This window comes from Lagenorhynchus albirostris, chromosome 3, assembly GCF_949774975.1.
Source record: "Lagenorhynchus albirostris chromosome 3, mLagAlb1.1, whole genome shotgun sequence".
NCBI classification, from domain to species: Eukaryota; Metazoa; Chordata; class Mammalia; order Artiodactyla; family Delphinidae; genus Lagenorhynchus; species Lagenorhynchus albirostris.
In genome coordinates, this window is record NC_083097.1 from 60886596 (window position 1) to 60908287 (window position 21692).

General features: G+C 42.3%; 1 protein-coding gene across 3 annotated transcripts in view; it reads left to right on the forward strand.

Annotated features, from left to right (window-relative positions):
• PDE8B (phosphodiesterase 8B) overlaps positions 1–21692 on the forward strand; it is a 254440-nt gene that overhangs the window by 225836 nt on the left and 6912 nt on the right. For all 3 annotated transcript variants that reach the window (XM_060143155.1, XM_060143157.1, XM_060143156.1), the window contains 8 exons: positions 1283–1359; positions 2822–2986; positions 5506–5551; positions 5966–6101; positions 7004–7202; positions 11612–11829; positions 19276–19396; positions 21389–21556. In XM_060143155.1, the coding sequence (XP_059999138.1) occupies positions 1283–1359; positions 2822–2986; positions 5506–5551; positions 5966–6101; positions 7004–7202; positions 11612–11829; positions 19276–19396; positions 21389–21556 (1130 nt within the window). The remainder of the gene's footprint in view (positions 1–1282; positions 1360–2821; positions 2987–5505; positions 5552–5965; positions 6102–7003; positions 7203–11611; positions 11830–19275; positions 19397–21388; positions 21557–21692) is intronic.

Here is a 21692-nt window from a genome sequence, read left to right on the forward strand (position 1 = left end):
GTGAAATGACTCCATGCTTGTTCCTTTATGGCCTAACGTGTGTTAGGCCACATAACCACTAGAGCAGCTCAGTTTCAATAGCTAGGTCACTCTTAGCTGCTATCCTTCAGGTCCTTCAGGTCACAATGGGAAACCTGAGCCTGAGAGAAGTGGCTGAACTAGCAAGGACCAAAGACTCTAGGGATAAGATGTATAATTCATAGAGGAAGATGGATAGACCACAAGGCATGCAAGGGATTGGGACCAAGAACGTGAAGGAAGAAAATGGACTGAAATTTTTCCCGATGGGCTGAGGGTGTAGATAGATGAAGAGGGTATCCATTTTAGAGGATAATGGATGAGGGCATTTCAACTGGATTAGTTCAGTTTTCAGAATAGAGTTTGAGATGGGATCATCCATTCTCTCTCCAGAGCATGGGAGAAGTGAAGGCTGAAGAGTATAGAAGGTCAGCAATGGTGGCTGCTATGGCAGTGGAGATGGCTACAAAGATGGCTGACCGGCAGGCAGGCTCTGCTGACATCAGCTACATTAAGTTATCAGCTCTATAACATGCGAGTTCTATTCCCTCCTGCCTGCCTCTCAGGGAGGGGTAGGAAGATCTGAGGAGAACAATGCTTTTCAAATAAAGTTTCTACCTTTTGGATTTTGAACCACATGTAAAGATAGGACATTTTAGATGGAGAGGATAATGGGTGAAGGAATTTCAACGGGATTAGCTCAGTTTTTACAGATGAGAGCTAGACCCACCGTGGGCTCCTGGTGCTAAGAACCTAAAGTCTTAGGAGTGCCCGGCCCTAACTCAGAATAAGAGGGGCTCATTCTTCTGCCCACCCCACCCTGGCCACGGATCGTGCCTCCCCTCCTACACTACAGTCATCCAGTTACCCGGCCTGTGGCTGAGGACTGAAAGTGACGGAACTGCCCAAGTTGGGCTTTAGTGACTTACGGGAAAGTAACTCCTGGGGGATCATTAGGCTGTTGGGATGAGGCCTCCGGATCCCATCAACCTTCTCTGAAATCCCCCTGTGGACCTGAGACTCATAAAGCCTTCCTGTCATCAATGTTCCAGGCCAGACCACCCTTTCCAGTCCCTGGCAAGTAGTGGCTGAGCTCTCAGCCTTTTAGGACTAAGAGATGGGTGAATTCATTGCTTTATGGGGAGCAGTGGAGGACAGCAGTCCTGTGGGAATCAGGCCCCCAAGTCCGTGCAGGGTTCCTTTGCTGCACTTCAGCGCAGCTGAGCCACTAGAACCAGATACAACTTTCTTGACTTCTCTCCAGCACCAAGCCTACAGAATCGTCGCTACCCATCCATGGCAAGGATCCATTCCATGACCATCGAGGCTCCCATCACAAAGGTGAGTAGCAGCTGCTGCCCCGACTCTGCAATCAGGGCCACTGAACACTAGGCTATATTCTGGAGATAACGTGATGAATGGCGTACTAATACCTATATCATGGAGTTTACAGTCTAGTAAAGGAAACAGATATTAAACAAACACATAATAAATACGTAGTTATAAATTGCAATAACTGCCGTAAAGGAAAACAACAGGTTTCTATGAGGGAAAATTAGGTTAGGGCCCTAGTTTGGTTGGGTGAGAGGGCTGGTCAGGGAGGGTCTCTCTGTAGAGGAAGTAATGTTTGAAGTAAGACCTGAAGGATACAAAGATGTTAGGAGAAGAGGATTCTAGGCAGCAGGCACAGCAAGGCATGAGCACCGAGGTGGGAAAAGGAGGGAATGGAGCAAACGAGGACCTGAAAGAAAGTCAGGTGTGACTGGAGCTTGGAGAGCAGAGGGGAGAAATGGTGACATGGAGTTGTGCCGGGCTCAGTTCATTCTGGCCAATAGAGCTGTAATAAGTTTATATTTTAGTTCATGTGCAACGGAAACCACTGAAGAGTTTAAAGTAGGGGAGTGACATGACCAGATACGTTTATTGAAAATAACACCAAGCTGCCATGCAGAGAATGGACTGGAGATGGCAAGAGTGAAAGAGGAGAGGACAGTTAGGGACCTTTTCCAGAATTCTAAGCAAGAAATTGTGTTAGCTGTACTAGAATTAGAGCAGTGGAGGTGGAGAGAAATGAGTAGATCAGGAAATATTTGGGGGTAAATTCAGTTCGTCTTGATGATGAATTATACTGTCAGGTAGGGAGAGAATTGAGGGAAAGTGATATGTCAACCAGGGCCTCCCAGGGTTTTGGTCTGAGCACAAGAGTAATATCTTTTTTTCACGGCAATGTAGAAACCAGAGGAGTACAGCTCTTGTCTTTCATTTTCTGTTTGGTTTACTTGCTTGCTTTGCTTTGGGAAGAGGAGAGCAAGGTGTGAGTTTAGTTTTGGATATGTAAGTAAGATATTCCAATAGACATGTCAAGCAGGCAACTGAATATATAAATCTGGAAGTCAAAAAGGAGTTCAGGGCTGGGATATAAATTTGAGAGTCCTGGGCATGTGGATCGTATGTGTCCAAAGTCCTGGAAATGAAAGAGCTCATCTCTGAAAGGACTGTGGAGTGAGAGGAAGGTCCAGCACTAGTCTGAGGAACTGCAACCTGTAGAAGAGAGCTAAAGGAGAAGGATCAGCAAAGGAGCCTGAGAAAATGTAGTCCCTGAAGTAAGAGAAACACTGGGATAGGGTGGGATGAGAAGCATGCTTCAGTATAAAGAGGGTGGTGCCGTGAAAGCACTGGTCATTTTGAACAGTAAGATGTGTTATCATCTGATTTCTTTTGGATTCTAGGCACATGAGTGAGTTTTGAAAAGAAGAATCCTAATGTCCTCAAATTGATTCTTTCTCTCTCTTTACTTCCTTAGGTTATAAATATAATCAATGCAGCCCAAGAAAACAGTCCTGTCACAGTAGCAGAAGCCTTGGACAGAGTTTTAGAAATTTTACGGACCACAGAACTGTACTCCCCTCAGCTGGGTACCAAAGATGAAGATCCCCACACCAGTGATCTCGTGGGAGGCCTGATGACTGTGAGTGATGAGGAAAACCCAGAAATGCAGGACAATGTTAAGTGCACTCCAGAGAACATGTAACATGTAACATATAAACTGTTACCTTTAGGTGTAGAAATACGTGCTGTATGGGCTAACATCAGCATAACCAGAAGCAGTTGCAGGAGCACAAATGACTAATTTGTCCTCTGAATTTGTACTACAGTAAGGAGTAAATAGTTGATTGAAGGCTAAATATCACAATGGAGCCCTTTTGTACTTCTTTCCCTTGACCTGGTACAGTATTCCATTGAGGGTTATGGCTAGGATTCCTTGGACCTCAGGCTCTTTATATAATGAAAGCGTTGGTACTTAGATGACAGCACTAGTTTCCAAAATCTTAGCTGTAGAATTCTTTCTTTAAATAATTCTTTCTTTAAATAAAACCTTTATATAGAGAATTCTTTCTTTAAATAAAACCTTTATATAGAGTTCCCTTTACAATCAATAAAAGCAGAGTGGAGCTGCTGTGGCTCAGTATGGGGAGGGGAGGAGGAGCCGCCCCATGCTGGCACTCCAATACCACCATTTGTAACCACTACAAGTAGCTTATTTCTAAGGAGTCATCCTCTTCTAGTGTTTTTGCTGTGATCTATTTGGCTGTAATCATAATCAATCAGCAAGTGAAGAAAAATGAGAAAATTCAAATTATTCATTTGTGCTCCCTATTGGAGACTGAAGCTGGAAGAATTCTTTGGGAGAAAAACAAAGTCCAAGAGTCATCGAAGAGTTTTACTTTGAAGTTTTCTGTCTAGTCCTGCCACCAAATGCTGAGTGTTGACTGGCTTTCTGGTCCATCCTCCTTGTTCCTACTAAAGGCTTCTGGTGAGCCTGTAATTTGAGTGACCTCCTGATCCTTTTGAGCCCCTCGGCTGGCCTTGGTTGCCCGATCCGAATGCAGTGTAGACTTTAGTTCTAAAGAACACTGGCAAGGTGTGTGTGTGTTTGCCATCTGCAGCAACATGAATGGACTTAGAGATAACCATACTAAGTGAAGTAAGTCAGACAGAGAAAGACAGATATATCAATTATATGTGGAATCTTAAAAAGTGATACAAATGAACTTATTTACAAAACAAAAATAGACTCACAGACATAGAAAACAAACTTATGGTTACCAAAGGGGAAATGTTGGGGGGAGGGTGGGTAAATTAGGAGTTTGGGATTAACAGATATACACTACTATATATAAAATAGGTAAATAACAAGAACCTACTGTATAGCACAGGGAACTATATTCAATATCTTGTAATAATGGAAAAGAATCTGAAAAGGTATATATATATATCTCCAAATCACTTTGCTGTGTACCTGTAATTAACACAACATTGTAAATCAAAAATACTGCAATTAAAAAAAAAATAGAACACTGCCAAGGGTCTGTCAGGAGGCTGGCCACTGCAGAGCTGCAGAACCATTCTGGTTCCTAGAACCAGTTATCTGCCCTCCTTTCCCCTGCTGCCATACCATGTTGGGCTTCCTCTCCAGGAAATGGTGTGAGGAACCAGTACAAGATTCCCCCTTTTTTATGTAGCATTAGGGAAGAGAAGAAAGAAAGATTAAGAACAGAGGAGTTCCTTGTGATACCTGCCTTAGAGGCAGGAAGGTTATGGCCATTGTTACTTATCAATTTATCCAGTTTTGAAAATTAAGCTCTTGGCCTAAATATCCAGAGTGTGACTTCAGGAGAGCCCTTCATTAATACTTTAAACCTTAGCACATACTTTCTGAGGATGACAAATAAGCAATTACAAATGGCTTTTAAGCAGAGGTCTAAATAATTAGGTACTCGGGGGTAGAAGGTAGAGGGCAGGAAAATGAGATGCAAGAACAGCTGGGGACTAAAGTTCACGAGCCTACTAAATGGCAGAACATCGAAATTCTGTTCACTCCCTTATGCTGCCCTTCCAAAGACCTCAAATCCAGAAACTTCCTTTAAAGGCTAACAGTGAAGCTCATGTTATAAGACAGAAACTACAGCTGGAAAAGAGTTAATTTAGATGTTAGTCAAAAATTAGCCCAACCTTTTAAAGGCTTTACATTAAATCATCCCCCAGATGTGGCCCATAGCTCTGGTTCCCCAGGATGCAAATCTAAGAACACAAGAATAACACAGTCCTTGTGAGGGTAATTGGGGTCCTTTCAAATTAACAGGCACCCGAAGCAAGATCACTTCTGTGATTTCATTATGTGGCTTCAATATGCAACAAGAGAAAGATGGCATGAGAACAGAGCTAACTCACAGTTCAGGTGTGAGACTTGAATGCAGTCATAGCCACTTAATTCTCAATTCTCCATCTCCTGGGGCTAACAGCCTTGGAAAGGAGAGTATCCACTGTTTTGTAGCCATTGTTCTCACTTGATTTTGAGCTTCAACTTGGAGTTCCAGATTGACTGGGTTATTCAGGATTCAGATCTCTTTGGCTAATAAAAGAAATGAGAGAGCAATGATAATGGCATATAAAGCATGCTTCTCATAGCATCTTTCTTTATTCCAGGATGGCTTGAGAAGGTTGTCAGGAAACGAGTATGTGTTCACTAAGAGTAAGTTGTCCTCTATCCACTTGTCACTGATAACCTGTCTCTGGCCTTTTGTCTTCCTCAGTGTTGTGATTATTGTTTGGGAAGGGCCTTGGTGATACTTTCTATTCGTCTCATTGGAGTTTAAGCATCTCTATGGTCTACATTTGAAACCAGGTCTCCTAATATAAATTACTTCTCTGAGCGCTGTCAGAATAAGAATTGCAAATCTCTCTATATTTAAACAGTTAAACTGAATTATTTTTCTGTTGGGGGGTCCTGAAGTTTAATAATGTAAGAGAACCCTGAAGGGAAAAATCTTCTTACCCCTGGAAGTTCAAGACTTTCTTTCTAGTAGCAACCATGAAGATGACAAATGCTTAGCAGCACTCAAGATTCCACAGTTACCCACCCTTCCTGCCCCATCTGTTTGCTCAGATGTGCCCCAGAGTCACAGTCACCTTGGGATGCCGGTAACCATCAACGATGTCCCCCCTTCTATCGCTCAATTACTTGATAATGAGGAAAGCTGGGAGTTCAACATATTTGAATTGGAAGCTGTGACACACAAAAGGTATGTGGCTTCTCTGGCTGTAGGCAGGGGGAGGATTGATGGACACACTCAAGACTTTCACATCTGGAAACTTTGAGGGAGATGTGAGTCCTTGCCACAAGTGACCTCCCAGGTTCTGCTTTTCATGCCATGCTGGAGGAGTGTCAAATGCGCAGAGAGACTGTGGCCCCTTGAGTGAGCTCCTTTATGGAGAAGAGAGTATTGGAGGCTAAGATGTGGGATCAGCCTGGTGATACCCAGGATGAAGAAATACTGAGTGTCTTCTTCAGATCTACCCAGGTCATTCCTTTGCGCCAGTGAGCCAAGAGTTCGAAGTATTCCTAGCCCCAAACTTGTTCAAGTCCCACCTTACAAAATGAGTTTGAGAGCACTGTAGACTTTTCTTTTGATCCATCCTATAGGCAGGGGAAAGATTAGATAACACAGAAAGTCCTCTTCTATTACAGAAGTCCATTTTCTTCCAGGGATGTTGGATATGAATGATAACTATAAATAAGTAACTTAATTCTAAATGACATGACTTTGCTGAACCCACACAAGCCATTCCTTTTGTCCTTAAGCTCAGTAACTTCCTCAGGGGACACAGGAAGTACAAAGGTTACGTGGAAGCAGAGACAGGGACTGTCAGGGACCTCTCGGTTGTTAGAGCCACTGAAGGGCAGATGACTTAAGACAGTCTAGAAGTCCTTTGGATTAACCACCGTGAGGCACCTAGTTTTAAAGAAGTGGCTAGTGAGGAGGAGATGCTCTATCACCTTCTAATTTGGAGACGACATATTTTTATACCCCTGTGCCTATGAAGCATCAGGAAAGAAATGACTCAATTTCCCAGTAGCTTCAAAGAAAGCAGCTTCTGGAGCGGTGAATACAATGAATCAGAGTTTTTTCCCCCTGTTTTCCAGGCCATTGGTTTACCTGGGCTTAAAAGTCTTTTCCCGGTTTGGAGTATGTGAATTTTTACACTGTTCTGAAACTACCCTTCGGGCCTGGCTCCAAGTGATTGAATCCAACTACCACTCCTCCAACGCTTACCACAACTCCACTCATGCCGCTGATGTCCTGCACGCCACTGCCTTCTTCCTCGGAAAAGAAAGAGTGAAGGTAGAATTTTGATATCACAATCTAGTTACCTGCATAGATTTTAGAGATCTAAGAACTCAATCTTAATAGATATGTTAGGCAAACAACTATTTTGGAACCAATTTTGACAGAGTTTTTGAGCTACCAAACTGGTCCTTTTGGTGTTGTAAAGACATGGCATTTCCTCCTAGCCCTCCCTTCCCACAAATGCTTAAAATAATAATTTATGCCACTGTAGAGACTCTTTTACATGTCTGGCTGATCCATGAACCCATTCTCCAAATGTTCACTAGGAGCCCTTTGGGTTAGAGGACAGAACTTAATTATTAGAGCAAATGGTTACTAGGTCTGGAGGTTAAATTTTAGGATCAGAATTTTGTCATTGGTATATTACAATCCAGACAGTAGTGAGCCGTTCAGCATCCTACTGATTTACATACATATACATGTGTGTTTTGTGTAGGTATGAATGTGTGTATCTGTATATTAATGACTTGTATAATTCTGCAAGAGTTCCAAGTTCCTTAGTCTTAGAAGTCAATACTGTCATTACAGGTGCTGATTTGTAGGGCAGTCCTATGTATACCCCACGGATAGCTGGCAAAAGATCCCCATCTCCCCTCTTCCCCAACTACCATCACTTTCACAGTGAAGCTTGTAATTCCTTGGCTACAATTAGAAGTGAAGCTTAGAATATAGATACCCTTGGGACAAGTGCTGTATAGAGACAGGTTCACATCAATCTGCAAATGCTTAACATTCAGTCATTTTCTGACTTAGTCTTAAGACCCTAGGTACTTAAGGAGACAAGTGGTAGTGGGATAGGTAGACAGAGCAGAAACGGCACCAAAATGGGGAGGGCGAATGTTCCCTTCTCAGTTTTGCCAAAGACTGATCCTGGCATTTACTTTCATCAGCAAGAAAGCAGAGTGTCATTCAAGAATGATGGTTTGGGCTTCCCTGGTGGCGCAGTGGTTGAGAGTCTGCCTGCTGATGCAGGGGACACGGGTTCATGCCCCGGTCTGGGAAGATCCCACATGCCGCGGAGCGGCTGGGCCAGTGAGCCATGGCCGCTGAGCCTGCGTGTGCAGAGCCTGTGCTCCGCAACGGGAGAGGCCACAACAGTGAGAGGCCCGTGTACCACAAAAAAAAAAAAAAAAAGAATGATGGTTTTGAAGATTTTTGTCTCCTACTTTTAAAAAAGGTGATATCACAGGTGATAACAGCCTATGTTTCTATAGTGCTTTTCTTTGAGGGGCTAAGATACTTCCAGATTCCTACTCCAGGTTCACATTCCTCCATTTTACGTTACATGAGATATTATATACAGCTTAGGTTGCACACTGCCAAATGAGGACAGGACCTGGGCATTAACGCTGAGACCAAAGTGACCTATAGGCATTGCAGCCTTGAGTTAAAGATGAACCCCACTTAAGCAGAAGCACGCTAGAAAAATATAGATTAAATGCTTGAAAAATTATGGAATGCTTAGTCACTTTATTATCTCCTTTCCTCTCCCTCCCCTAAAATAAGAAATTTTCTTTAAATTGTTTGTTCTGCTAGCACATTCAGAGTCTGATTGAATTCTCAAATAGCAGCAACACAAACAAGTCGAAGACTAGATACAATATGCTTATAATCCAAAAGACATTTTCTAAGAGGCCACAGAATCAGAAAATTTAGAGCTGCAAAGAACCCTGGAGAATTGGGCTGGAAGGGACTCCTGAGGTCAGAGGTTTAGTAGCAGCCCAAGATCACTAGTTAGTCCACCACGAGGCGCTTCGAGTGGGATTTATTCCTGAGGTGTCTTTCACCAGACCTGCTGCCACTGACAAAGAGAGTCAGAAAAATGTTTTTACCAAATATCCATGTCATCTGTCACCCCTAATTTCTTTATAAGGCTACAATTCTTAATGTCACTATGGCATAGCTCCACATCCTCAACCCAGCCATATAGATAACATGTCCAGAGCGACATTCCCCTTCAATTTGTTGCACACCCTATCCCCTTCCCACTCTTACCAGTTCCCAAGAACCACTGCAAGTGGAGAGATCAGGACAGCCAGAATTCTTTTGTTATTCTCTGAGTGACTATTTGTCCTAGAAAAGGAACTGTTTGAAAGGCTAATCTAGAATGGAGTCCATTCTGGCCAGTCTGCTTCAGTGTGATCCAAATCTATTCCTGCTGGTTAAAGGAGGAAAAAACTATACAGAAATGCCTGCACCTCCAAGGCTTTGGGGAACTTCTGCCGTGGGTTTGGTGGGGAAGTTTTCTTCCACAGACAGTCCCTCCCTGCCATGGGAAGAGCCTTGCTTCTCCCATCTGCTAGTGAGCAGCCGGATCTGCTTTCCCTGCCTCCCTGCATTTCTTATCAGACATTGCATTATTAGACAGTGCCCACCAAAACTACAGGGCATGGCCCTTTATTGGTATCTTTGTAAAAGCTCCAGGTCTAAATCAGTGTAAGTTGGAAGGAAAGACATGTCTCGTCTAGTGCTATTTGTTGTCTATTCCACTTACTTGAATCTATGTCATTGAAGAATTTAAAAATAAATTGGCCCCATACTCCAAACAAGATTGAACATACTCCAAAGTTTGGCCCTCATGGGTCCTCACTGCACAGGTAGAATCAGCGAGAGTGGAGGCCAAGTCAGGGCAGCTCTGGATTCTGACTGTACCTGTGGGTTACCATGGCCTCTCCTAACCAGCAGCAAAAGGGGGCTAGGCATGTTTGCTTGCCCTGGGCATTACAAAATCAGTCTCTGAGAAGAGCTGAAAAGAATGGCAGCAACTGCTGTCCCCCCTCAGGAAACCGGTTCATGTGGACTAGAGGCAAGCCAGGATTGCCCACCAGCTCCAGGAGGTCAGGATTGGAAATGGAAATGGCCTCCTTCTGGTAGGGACAGCTTTCAGGAAAGTTTTCAGGGCTGAGCTTCAGATTCACTGTTCCTTACCTATTAGCATCTGAGAAGCAGCTTGCAATTTTTTCTCCCACAGCCTAGGAAAGCAACTCAGGAAAACCAAAAATCATGCCCACCCCTCCAGCCTCATCCTGGGGACCAGTTTCCCCCTCACTCACTACCCTTCAGCCACAATGATGCTCTTTAAGTTTCCTGAATAAGCCACTTCGTTTGTTTCACATCAGGAGCATCATATAGGCTGATGTTTCTGCCTGGATTTCTCTCCCTTGCCATTTTTTGCCTGGCTAATTCCTGCTTATCCTTCAGGTTCCAGCATAAAAATCACTTACTTAGAGAACCCATTCTTGCCCACCCTCTGGACCTGCATTGTCCATAAGTAGCCATTTGCCACATGTGGCTACTTACATTTAATTAAAATTAAATAAAATGAAACATTCAGTTCCTCAATTGCACGCACATTTCAAGTGTCCAGGAGCTGTGACTAGGGATTACGATATTGGACAGCCCACGTACAGACATTTCCATCACCACAGAAAAGTTGAACGGACAGCACTGCCCTAAACTAGATCAAGCCTCATGGTTACACTCTCAAACCACCTGTACTTCCCTTCTTAACCCATCTCACAGTAAGTTAATTTTGTTTGTGTGTTTCCTTATTTGTGCCCTCTCCAGTAAACTACCAACTCCATTAGTGCAGGCTATGCCAGTATAATTCATCACTGTAACTCCAGCACTCTGCCTGACAACTGGCACCCAGTAAGCATCCAATAAATGATAACTAAAGGAATGAATTCATAAAGTACAGTGTCTCTTATATAACAGTAGCCCATTTGACAACTTCCTCCTAAAGCTGTGAGCTGAAAAAACATTTGTATCCCCTGATGCTCTGGTTTGTGTTCTTTAACTACATAATGACAACGTTAGAAAGAGGGTCTCCCTTTTAGCCTTTCCCACCTGCTAGCCCAGAGCTGAATTGTGTTCTTCACTGTAACAGCCCCCTTACCCTCAGTTTTCCTGGGAAAATTCTTCTTGCCCTTGATCCTCTTGTGTTGCTTGGCTGTAATCCTTTTATCTTTGTGTGAAGAGTTTTGTTGTATCTGTGCCATTTACTGCCATACTCTCAAAATCTTTTCAGAAGTAGGCAAATAAAGTAACACTTGTGATCCTAGGCCACTTTTTTCTCTATCCACTCACAGAAGAGAGTCATGGCAGTATGCCACACAGCATACATTTGAAAAGGCCTGTTTGGCATCCTCCTGCAGAAGAACTAGAGTGGATGAACTCTGGAGAAAGAATTTAGGTATCCATTATAACTGCTACTCAGATTTCTGTTTCCCTCCAGATAATCCACAGTACGGCAAGGTGATGTGATATACCCTAGGTGGCCTCTTAACTTCTAGGAAGTCAGAGAAGGACCCCCTGGCTCATCCCCTCCAGAGAGACTGGGATGAGTGTAGGTCTCCTACATCCAGTGGGTAATGCTCAACCTTGCCTCCCCCTGACCCCAGGGAAGCCTCGATCAGCTAGATGAGGTGGCTGCCCTGATTGCTGCCACAGTCCATGACGTGGATCACCCAGGAAGGACCAACTCTTTCCTGTGCAACGCAGGCAGTGAACTCGCCGTGCTCTATAATGACACTGCTGTCTTGGAGAGTCACCACACAGCCCTGGCCTTCCAGCTCACGGTCAAGGACAGCAAATGCAACATTTTCAAGAATATTGACAGGTTTGTGTGCTCGGGCTCTTGTGCTCAGGTTTGTAAAATGTAAGTGGGAAACTCAGTTTTCCCTAACTTCTCCAAGTACTTAGCTTCCTCTTAGGGGGAAGGCTGTACCATTTTATCGACAGTAAAATAATAACCTTATAAACTGAACTGTACTTTTTAGACTGTTCATCTTTTTTTTTTTTAAACATCTTTCTTGGAGTATAATTGCTTTACAATGTTGTGTTACTTTCTGCTATATAACAAAGTGAATCAGCTATATGTATACATGTATCCCCATATCCCCTCCCTCTTGCGACTCCCTTCCACCCTCCCTATCGCACCCCTCCAGGTGGTCACAAGGCACCGAGCTGATCGCTCTGTGCTATGCGGCTGCTTCCCACTAGCTATCTATTTTACGTTTGGTAGTGTATATATGTCCATGCCACTCTCTCACTTCATCCCAGCTTCCCCTTCCCCCTCCCAGTGTCCTCAAGTCCATTCTCTAGTAGGTCTGCATCTTTATTCCTGTCTTGCCACTAGGTTCTTCATGACCTTTTTTTAAATTTTATTTTAGATTCCATATGTATGTGTTACCATACGGTATTTGTTTTTCTCTTTCTGACTTACTTCACAATATATGACAGACTCTAGGTCCATCCACCTCGCTACAAATAACTCAATTTCATTTCTTTTTATGGCTGAGTAATATTCCATTGTATATATGTGCCACATCTTCTTTATCCATTCGTCTGTCAATGGACACTTAAGTTGCTTCCATGTCCTGGCTATTGTAAATAGTACTGCAATGAACACTGTGGTATGTCTCATTTTGAATTATGGTTTTCTCTGGGTATATGCCCGGTAGTGGGGTTGCTCGCTCATATGGTAGTTCTATTTTTAGTTTTTTAAAGAACCTCCATACTGTTCTCCATAGTGGCCATATCAATTTACATTCCCACCAACAGTGCAAGAGGGTTCGCTTTTCTCCGCACCCTCTCCAGCATTTATTGTTTGTAGATTTTTTGATGATAGCCATTGTGACAAAATTTATTGTAGTTTTGATTTGCATTTCACTAATGATTAGTGATGTTGAGCATCCTCTCGTGTGTTTGTTGGCAATCTGTACATCTTTGGAGAAATGTCTATTTAGGTCTAATGCCCATTTTTGGATTGGGTTGTTTGTTTTTTGATATTGAGCTGCATGAGCTGCTTGTATATTTTGGAGATTAATCCTTTGTCAGTTGCTTCGCTTGCAAATATTTTCTTCCATTCTGAGGGTTGTCTTTTCGTCTTGTTTATGGTTTCCTTTTCTGTGCAAAAGCTTTTAAGTTTCATTAAGTCCCATTTATTTTTATTTCCATTTCTCTAAGAGGTGGGTCAAAAAGGATCTTGCTGTGATTTATGTCATAGAGTGTTCTGCCTGTTTTCCTCTAAGAGTTTTATAGTGTCTGGCCTTACATTTAGGTCTTTAATTTATTTTGAGTTTATTTTTCTGTATGGTGTTAGGGAGTGTTCTAATTTCATTCTTTTATGTGTAGCTGTCCAGTTTTCCCAGCACCACTTCTTGAAGGGGCTGTCTTTTCTCCATTGTATATTCTTGCCTCCTTTATCAAAGATAAGGTGAACATATGTGCATAGGTTTCTCTCTGGGCTTTCTATCCTGGTCCATTGATCTATATTTCTGTTTTTGTGCCAGTACCATACTGTCTTAATTACTGTAGCTTTGTAGTATAGTCTGAAGTCAGGAAGCCTGATTCTTCCAGCTCCGTTTTTCTTTCTCAAGATTGCTTTGGCTGTTTGAGGTCTTTTGTGTTTCCATACAAATTGTGAAATTTTTTGTTCTAGTTCTGTGAAAAATGCCAGTGGTAGTTTGATAGGCATTGCATTGAATCTGTAGATTGCTTTGGGTACTATAGTCATTTTCACAATGTTGATTCTTCCAATCCAAGAACATGGTATATCTCTCCATCTATTTGTAACATCTTTAATTTCTTTCATCAGTGTCTTATAGTTTTCTTCATAAAGGTCTTTTGTCTCCTTAGGTGGGTTTATTCCTAAGTATTTTCTTTTTGTTGCAATGGTAAATGGGAGTGTTTCTTAATTTCTCTTTCAATTTCTCATCATTAGTGTATAGGAATGCAAGAGATTTCTGTGCATAAATTTTGTATCCTGCTACTTTACCAAATCATTCATTACCTATAGTAGTTTTCTGGTAGCATCTTTAGGATTCTCTGTGTATGGTAGGTATCATGTCATCTGCTAACTGTGACAGTTTTACTACTTCTTTTCCGATTTGGATTCCTTTTCTTTCTTTTTATTCTCTGATAGCCATGGCTAAAACTTCCAAAACTATGTGGAATAATAGTGGTGAAGGTGGACAACCTTGTCTTGCTCCTGATCTTAGAGGAAATGGTTTCAGTTTTTCACCATTGAGAACGAATTTGGCTGTGGGCCTTTCATATATTGTCCTTTATTATGTTGAGGTAGGTTCCCTCTATGCCTACTTTCTGGAGCGTTTTTATCATAAATCAGTGTTGAATTTTGTCAGAAGCTTTGCCTGCATCTATTGAGATGATCATATGGTTTTTATCCTTGAATTTGATAATATGGTGTACCACATTGATTGATTTGCATATACTGAAGAATCCTTGCATTCCTGGGATAAACCCCACTTGATCACGGTGTATGATCCTTTTAATGTGCTGTTGGATTCTGTTTGCTAGTATTTTGTTGAGGATTTTTGCATCTATGTTCATCAGTGATATTGGCCTGTAGTTTTCTTGGTGACATCTTTGTCTAGTTTTGGTATCAGGGTGATGGTGGCCTCGTAGAATGAGTTTGGGAGTGTTCCTGTGCTATATTTTGGAAGAGTTTGAGAAGGACAGGTGTTAGCTCTTCTCTAAATGTTCGATAGAATTGGCCTGTGAAGCCATCTGGTTCTGGGCTATTGTTTGTTGGAAGATTTTTAATCACAGTTTCAGTGTCAGGGCTTGTGATTGGTCTGTTTATATATTCTATTTCTTCCTTGTTCAATCTCGGAAGGTTGTGCTTTCCTAAGAATTTGTCCATTGCTTCCAGTTTGTCCATTTTATTAGCATATAGTTGCTTGTAGTAATCTCTCATGATCCTTTGTATTTCTGCAGTGTCAGTTGTTACTTCTTTTTCATTTCTAATTCTGTTGATTTGAGTCTTCTCCCTTTTTTTCTTGATGAGTCTGGCTAATGGCTTATCAATTTTGTTTATCTTCTCAATAAAACAGCCTTTAGTTTTATTGATCTTTGCTATCATCTCCTTCATTTCTTTTTCATTTATTTCTGATCCGATCTTTATGATTTCTTTCCTTCTGCTAACTTTGGGGGGGGGTTGTTCTTGTTCCTCTAATTGCTTTAGGTGTAAGGTTAGGTTGTTTATTTGAGATTTTGTTTCTTGATGTAGGATTGTATTGCTATAAACTTCCCTCTTAGAACTACTTTTGCTGCATCCCATAGGTTTTGGGTCATTGTGTTTTCATTGTCATTTGTTTCTAGGTATTTTTTGATTTCCTCTTTGATTTCTTCAGTGATCTCTTGGTTATTTAGTAGCACATTGTTTATCCTCCAAGTGTTTGTATCTTTTACAGTTTTCCTATAATTGATATTTAGTCTCATAGCGTTGCAGTCGGAAAAGATACTTGATTAGATTTCAATTTTCTTAAATTTACCAAGGCTTGATTTGTGACCCAAGATATGATCTATCCTGGGGAATGTTCATAAGCACTTGAGAAGAAAGTGTATTCTGTTGGTTTTGGATGGAATGTCCTATAAATATCAATTAAGTCCATCTTGTTTAATGTATCATTTAAAGCTTGTGTTTCTTTATTTACTTTCATTTTGGATGATCTGTCCATTGGTGAAAGTGGGATGTTAAAGTCCCCTACTATGATTGTGTTACTCTCGATTTCCCCTTTTATGGCTGTTAGTATTTGCCTTATGTACTGAGGTGCTCCTATGTTGGGTGCATAAATATTTACAACTGTTATATTTTCTTCTTTGATTGATCCCTTCATCATTATGTAGTGGCCTTCTTTGCCTCTTGTAATAGTCTGTATTTTAAAGTCTATTTTTGTCTGATATGAGAATTGCTACTCCAACTTTCTTTTGACTTCCATTTGCATGGAATATCTTTTTCCGTCCCCTCACTTTCAGTCTTTATGTGTCCCTAAGTCTGAAGTGGGTCTCTTGTAGACAGCATATATATGGGTCTTGTTTTTGTAACCATTCAGCCAGTCTGTGTCCTTTGGTTGGAGCATTTAATCTATTTACATTTAAGGTAATTATCGATATGTATGTTCCTATTACCATTTTCTTAATTGTATTCGGTTAGTTTTTGTAGGCCTTTTCCTTCTCTTGTGTTTCCTGCCAAGAGACGTTCCTTTAGCATTTGTTGTAAAGCTGGTTTGGTAGTGCTGAATTATCTTAAATTTGCTTGTCTGTAGAGGTTTTAATTTCTCCATCGAATCTGAATGAGATCCTTGTTGGGTAGAGTAATCTTGGTTGTAGGTTTTTCCCTTTCATCACTTTTAAGTATATCCTGCCACTCCCTTCTGGCCTGCAGAGTTTCCACTGAAAAATCAGCTGATAACTTTATGGGAATTCCTTTGTATGTTATCTGTTGCTTTTCCCTTGCTGCTTGTAACATTTTTTCTTTGTATTTAATTTTTGATAGTTTAATATGTGTCTTGGCGTATTTCTCCTTGGATTTATCCTGTATGGGACTCTCTGTGCTTCCTGGACTTGACTATTTCCTTTCCCATGTTAGGGAAGTTTTCAACTATAATCTCTTCAAATATTTTCTCCGACCCTTTCTTTTTCTCTTCTTCTTCTGGGACCCCTATAATTCGAATGTTGGTGCGTTTAATGTTGTCCCATAGGTCTCTGAGTCTGTCCTCAATTCTTTTCATTCTTTTTTTTCTTTATTCTGCTCTGCGGTAGTTATTTCCGCTATTTTATCTTCCAGGTCACTTATCCGTTCTTCTGCCTCAGTTATTCTGCTATTGATTCCTTCTGGAGAATTTTTAATTTCATTTATTGTGTTGCTCATCATTGTTTGTTTGCTCTTTAGTTCTTCCAGGTCCTTGTTAAACATTTCTTATATTTTCTCCATTCTATTTCCAAGATTTTGGATCATCTTTACTATCATTACTCTGAATTCTTTTTCAGGTAGACTGCATATTTCCTCTTCATTTGTTTGGTCTGGTGGGTTTTACCTTGCTCCTTCATCTGCTGCATATTTCTGTCTGCTTATTCTGTGTACCTTACTGTGTTTGGGGCCTTCTTTGCGCAGGCTGAAGGTTCATAGTTCCTGTTGCTTTTGGTGTCTGCCCCCAGTGGGTGATGCTGGTTCAGTGGCTTGTGTAGGCTTCCTGGTGGAGGGGACCAGTGCCTGTGTTCTGGTGGGTGGGGCTGGATCTTGTCTTTCTGTTGGGCAGGGCCGCATCCAATGGTGTGTTTTGGATTGTCTGTGAACTTAATATGATTTTAGGCAGCCTCTCTGCTAATGGGTGGGGTTGCATTCCTGTCTCACTAGTTGTTTGGCATGGGGCATCCAGCACTGGAGATTGCTGGCTGTTGGGTGGAACTGGGTCATAGCGTTGAGACACAGATCTCTGAGAGAACTCTCGCTGATTGATACTACGTGGGGCTGGGAGGTCCCTGGTGGTCCAGTTTCCTGAACTCGCCTCTCCCACTTCAGTGGCTCAGGCCTGACACCAGGCCGGAGCACCAAGACCCTGTCAGCCACATGGCTGGGGTAGATACCCCTAGATGAACACTTGTGGGAAGAGCTCAGAATTATCAAGATAGTGGTCTTGGCAAGTGAAACCACAAGAGAAGAGGCCCGTGCTATGCCTGGTCCTGCTGAGCAATTTTCACACTTCAGCTCATTCTGGCAACAGGGCAACTGGGTTGGCAACGTGAGGCAGGACGGGGTCTGTGAGGCGGGTGGCGCTCAGCTGCTGTGCAGCCTGCAGGGCCTGGTCGAAGCCCTCAGGGAAGGCCAACAGCGGCCAGGACTCTGGCCTCCTGCAGCTGCGGCCTCTTTGGGGTTTCCCTCCCAGCGTCACGTCGCTCTCACTCCTACTTTGGTGGCCGTGCCTTTACCCTGAGCTGCTTCACAAGGCGAGCACTGCCTGCTAAATGTTCACAGGTGCTGCAAGAACATCTTCATAAAGATGTACACAAACGTTGACCACATAGATTTCTTTGATGTGCAGCCAGCCCTCCTCCATTCTCTGCTTAGACTGTTCATCTTTTTAAACTCCATCTGGTCTTCAGTGAGTTCATGAAAATGTTTTATACACTGCAAAGCACTCTATAAATATTGATTATACTACTAACAAATATAGCAGATATTTTTATCCTCTCAAAAGGACATCCTGTCTTTGGTGTAACCTGAGGAAAATGTATCCTTACCCATCTTTCCCCAGCTCAATTTTCGGTCACTTAAAATCCTAACTCATGAGGAGACAGTGTTCCATGCTCCCAGCAGAGCTCCTGGAGTCCACAGGGTAGGGCAGGTTTCCCCCTCTGGTGAGTTGGCCAAATGTGAACAGATAGGAGCAATTCCTCTTGCCAGCCACCACCCTGCCATCAAGCTATGAGTATTTCCTACATAGCAACAACCAGGCTGGAGTGCAGACCCCTGAGAAAAGGCAGTATACAGGGAGCTCAGAGCTCACTCAAGCCTCAAGGATGACTTGTCAACATGAACCCGAAGCCATCTGTTTGGTCTCCAGAAACCTGAGAAAATATGGAGACCAGTTATTCCACCTTCAACTGAAGGCTTCATCAGTATCAAGTATTGTTTTTAAAACTTTCATAGGAAGAATTCTTGCCAATAGCCAATTTTATTCAGTTCCCCATTCTGGCTCTTGAAGTTAGAAAAAGATGATAGGAACTGGGTGATTTTGAGCAGGGTTATTGCTCCTTCCATTATAACTTCTATCTAATTGCAATCTAGAGAACAGCTCATTATTTGGAAAACTTTCTTCCAATGCCATCATCAAAAGAAATAATGACACTTCTCTGTAACAGGAATCACTGTGTCTGCACTGAATGCCATGGGACAGCTCACCAGGTTGCTGTACTAGCCTTGTAGGGAAAGAACTTGTCATTTCCTTTCACTTCACTATTTTGATATTGCCAAGGGAAGGTAGAAGGGAATCACCTTGTGAAATAAGTACCCTTGGGACACTTTTTTTTTATATACTCATAAATCATACGAAGGTCAGCTGTCACTGGGGAAAATGGAATAGTGTCACCAAGTCCTGGCTGAGTAGGAAGATGAGCAGGTAAACTTTTTTGTGATCTTCACTCATTAACTCTGTGCCCCTAGCTTCCTCCTAGATTGTGGGAAGTGTGGTGAAATGGTAGAACAGTTCTAATTCGGGACATGATGTGAACAAGGCGCTTTGTCTTCTGGTTATTTTAGGAACCATTATCGAACACTGCGCCAGGCTATTATTGATATGGTTTTAGCAACAGAGATGACAAAACACTTTGAACATGTGAACAAATTTGTGAACAGCATCAACAAGCCAATGGCAGCTGAGGTAAGCATTTCCCATGTAATAAGATACACCAGAATGTATTTCCATTAGAGCCTACTCTGGCCTCAAAGCATTTTCTCTCCATCTTGAATGCAAGATGGTTATTTGCTTGGAGTTGGTAAAGAAGGCTGAAAGTACTGGTCACTTGTTTTCCCTAAGGACAAGAATAGATTGAGAGTGTCCACAGTAACTCTGAGCTCCTTGAAAGAAAGGCCCTGACTGAGATAAAGCCAGCAGTGACAAAAGTAGGCCCAAAGTCTATGATGAAAGGAGCCTGCAGACAGCAGAGACTGGAATAAATGGTGTCATTTTAGGGGTTTCAGAGCCTTTCTAGTTCTCTGGTCTTTGAGCTCTTGGGAGACCTCAAAATTAGATGTTTTAAAAAACTATAATCCTGCTGATGTGCATTAAAAGCCTGTCAGTATCTAAAGACTATAGAAAGTTAAATTGGGAGTGACTAGTTGAAAACAAAAATACAAGTCTTTCTCCTTTTTAAAATTTACTGATGTGCCTTAGACCTGCCTTAAGGTCCCTACAAACTTGGGTTTTAAGAACATGGACATAAGTTCACATCTCTTACTGTTTAAAATGAGATCAACTGCCCTCTTATACTGTAAGGCTGTTCATAGCCCCATAAAGTTAGAAAAGCTTTTCACTCATTCCTGTATGAGGGTTGCATATGTGGATGAATGAGGAATGGTTGTCTTAGATGTAACTTGATGATCAGTAAGGAAACTATCTGTGTAGGACCCATCACATGACCAGCCTGGATGGAGGAACAGTGTCCACCTCACCTGTGTTCTGCTCCATCCCCCAGGGATTCCACAGCACAATGCCAGGACCCTCTCCTTCCACAGAGGACTTATGGGAGCAAGGATCTGGGGATTTAAGAGGGGGAAATTAAACAGAATCATAGAATTTAGAGTTAGGAAGGTCATCTATCCAAGTAAGCCCCCAACTCTGTTGAGATTTATGTACTGCAGTAACTATAGCAAGCAGTATCTTCCCAATGGTAAGTAATCAAAATACCAACCTTCAGAATATAATTCTGCCCATTGATGGTTTAATAGGTCCAGTCCCAAAACAAAAAAATCCTTAAATGTCATACAGTCCTTCAGCTTGGCAGAGCTCTGGAGAGCTAATTAGATGTTTACACAGTCAGTTCCATGGTATCTTTGAAATCAGGGAATCGTAGTCTTCTAGGTTTTGTATAATTGACCTGTTGTCGCATTTACATAAGCCTACTCACAGACCTGTCCACTTGGCTCTGGACCGCTGACATCCATCACTAGGTAGGTATTAGTGTACAACCAGTCTTTTTAACATGGCTGAATATACCTGCTCCTGCCCTGGCCCGCTTTCTGCTCCTAGTACCCCCAACACTTACATGTCTCACCCTCCCTACCACCCAGCCAGAAGAGCAGCCTGGAAAGCATGAGTGGACACATACCTGAAGAGAAAGAACAAAGTGGGAGGAGGTGGGTAACTGGGGGTGGGACAGAAGGTCACAGGAGAGAGGGAGCTGTCAGGCATATTAAGTAGAAAGAAATCAAGAAATAATTGAAGGGTCACATGTATGTGGCATTTCCCCATCTTTAATGTATTAAGAAAGTGGAATTTGTGCTTTTACACATTTCCTGATAAAACTGGGAGAAAAGCTCTCCTTCCTTAAGATTACACACCAAATCATTAAAAACAAAACAAAACCTGCTTTGTAGCAGCTACCTCTGGGGAAGAGGATGAAAGTGAGGTTGTGGATGGGTGATGATAGGGACTTCGGCCTTTTAAGCTCTGTGTGTTTGTATTGTTTGACTGCTCCCCGTCCCCAAGAATATATCAATGTAACATATATGGAATTAAGGATGGGAAGGCCTCCTTCATCAAGTCTCATGCCTAAGTTTGCCTGGGTGACTGCCATCTAATATCTGGTCAGCTGGCCCTTGTGGGCTTCACCATCATATTGAAACCACCCTGATGTGACTATCTGTTTTCCAGATTGAAGGCAGTGACTGTGAATGCAACCCTACTGGGAAGAACTTTCCTGAAAATCAAATCCTGATTAAGCGCATGATGATTAAGTGTGCTGACGTGGCCAATCCATGCCGCCCCCTGGACCTATGTATCGAATGGGCTGGAAGGATCTCCGAGGAGTACTTTGCACAGGTGTGCTGCCTCTCTAGGGAAGCTCCACCTCCCTTCTGGGAATGGCCCCAGGTCACAGTAAATAAATGACTCCTCCCTGGAAAGCAATGGCTCACCCTTGCCTGGAACAGAAATCTGGTCCCTCAAGAGACTATGA